This window comes from Perkinsus marinus, assembly GCF_000006405.1.
Source record: "Perkinsus marinus ATCC 50983 genomic scaffold scf_1104296971186, whole genome shotgun sequence".
Lineage (NCBI taxonomy): Eukaryota > Perkinsozoa > Perkinsida > Perkinsidae > Perkinsus > Perkinsus marinus.
Genome location: NW_003202174.1, coordinates 135382 through 137357, shown reverse-complemented (window position 1 = coordinate 137357; position 1976 = coordinate 135382). Strand labels below are relative to the sequence as shown.

Sequence of the window (1976 nt, the reverse complement as noted above, 5' to 3'; positions counted from 1 at the left end):
AGCTTTGCTGCGCTCGAAGCTTCCGCCCACATGTCACCAGCAAATGATATCCTCGGGAATTCTAGGGAAGTCGGAATGGTACTGAATTCCGTAACGAGTATTTTCTTACGTTATTACTGAGCGAACGCCTAGCTATCATTGTCCTTATATACTGTGTTGTATATGTCTTGCATCACCTGGTGCTCTCACTTGGTGAGGGAAGAAGACCACTCGTGATCTCATCCCACCCGGAATCACATTTCCCTAATCGTCTCTTCTCAGTGATGGCGCAGACGTGATTTTATGGTTGTTGGTCGACGTGAATTAGCCTTCGAGGTCGGCAACATGATGTGGCCTTTTCCCGGAGGGTGACCTCTTTCCTGAGCAATTAATCCAGGCGGGGCAACTATGCCATCCCAGGATATGCCTTCATACCGGAGTTAATCCATTAACAGACGTAAAATGCGTCTCAGTGGAGCCCCACAATTACGGGGAGTGCGAAGCACTCCTCTGACACAACTATCCTGTCCCCCTGGTCTGTGTAACGCTATGAACAAGCCTGAGTACGTCACGATTGAGTACATCAAGCTAGAATCTAAGATGTGAAGTCTTTCTGTCTTTGTCTACTACACTTTATTAATGTATTGGCGTAGGCACGGTTTGTTTCCACCATTTTTTTTCAACCTTCCTACGGGGGAGGCTGGTAGCGGCTAGCCCAAAGAGGCGTTGTAGTCGAGCTACCAAAGCCACCAGCTCGTTGCCTTCAGATGCTAATGCACTGCCAGGCGCGGTCTCACCCAACTCCCTCGTAGAAGGACACCACTCAACTGAGTGACTGAAAACTCTGCCCTGCTCTAAACTAAGTAGCTGTTGTGTTCACTATGCCAGGCGAAACGGTGCGAGAATTTTACAAGCCATTTTGTAAGCGGGGCAGCTATGCCATCCCAAGATATGCCTTCATACAATCAATTTTGTAAGCGGGGCAACTATGCCATCCCAAGATATGCTATCATACAATCAATTTTGTAAGCGGGGCAACTATGCCATCCCAAGACATGCTATCATACAATCAATTCATCGAAGCGGGGCAACTATGCCATCCCAAGATATGCCTTCATACAATCAAGCGGGGCAACTATGCCATCCCAAGACATGCTATCATACAATCAATTCATCGAAGCGGGGCAACTATGCCATCCCAAGATATGCCTTCATACAATCAATTCATCGAAGCGGGGCGACTATGCCATCCCAAGATATGCCTTAATACAATCAATTAATCCAGGCGGGGCAACTATGCCATCCCAAGATATGCCTTCATACAATCAATTCATCGAAGCGGGGCGACTATGCCATCCCAAGATATGCCTTAATACAATCAATTTTGTAAGCGGGGCAACTATGCCATCCCAAGATATGCTATCATACAATCAATTTTGTAAGCGAGGCAACTATGCCATCCCAAGATATGCTATCATACAATCAATTCATCGAAGCGGGGCAGCTATGCCATCCCAACGAACAAACTAGCCTACTAGCTCAAAAGACCTCATACATGTTGGCTCCATTATGTTGACATCACAGAATCACTTCGTGTTATTGATCCACGGATATACCTCCAACTTGAAATATTCCCATGTTATAGACACAGCACTATATGACTCTATTATTTTTCTCAAGCACTCTTACATAGGAGTGACCGGACAATTTACGATATGCTCACGATGTCAAAATCAGCCACAATGTAACAGGTTTACAATTCGTTCTCTTTCTAGTGAACAAATCGAGTTAGCACAGACAGGGTACTCCAAAACTCAATTTCTGCATAAATCCACATCACTTAACAATCAAAGACACATCATGTAGAATGAACACAGCGCAAGGATGTGAACTTCCTGTATGAATAGAATAACGACGAACACTGCGGCAACTTTACTCCGTTACCAACGACTAGTACTTTGGATCATCTGCATTGGGAATTGGAATGCCTCCATAGG

General features: G+C 45.2%; 1 protein-coding gene across 1 annotated transcript in view; it reads right to left on the bottom strand.

Moving 5' to 3' along the window:
* Positions 1-1936: 1936 nt before the first annotated feature.
* Pmar_PMAR006560 (hypothetical protein) overlaps positions 1937-1976 on the bottom strand; it is a gene marked incomplete at both ends in the record, with an annotated part of 216 nt that continues 176 nt past the window's right edge. Inside the window, one exon of the mRNA XM_002767125.1 lies at positions 1937-1976. Coding sequence (XP_002767171.1) covers positions 1937-1976 — 40 coding nt within the window.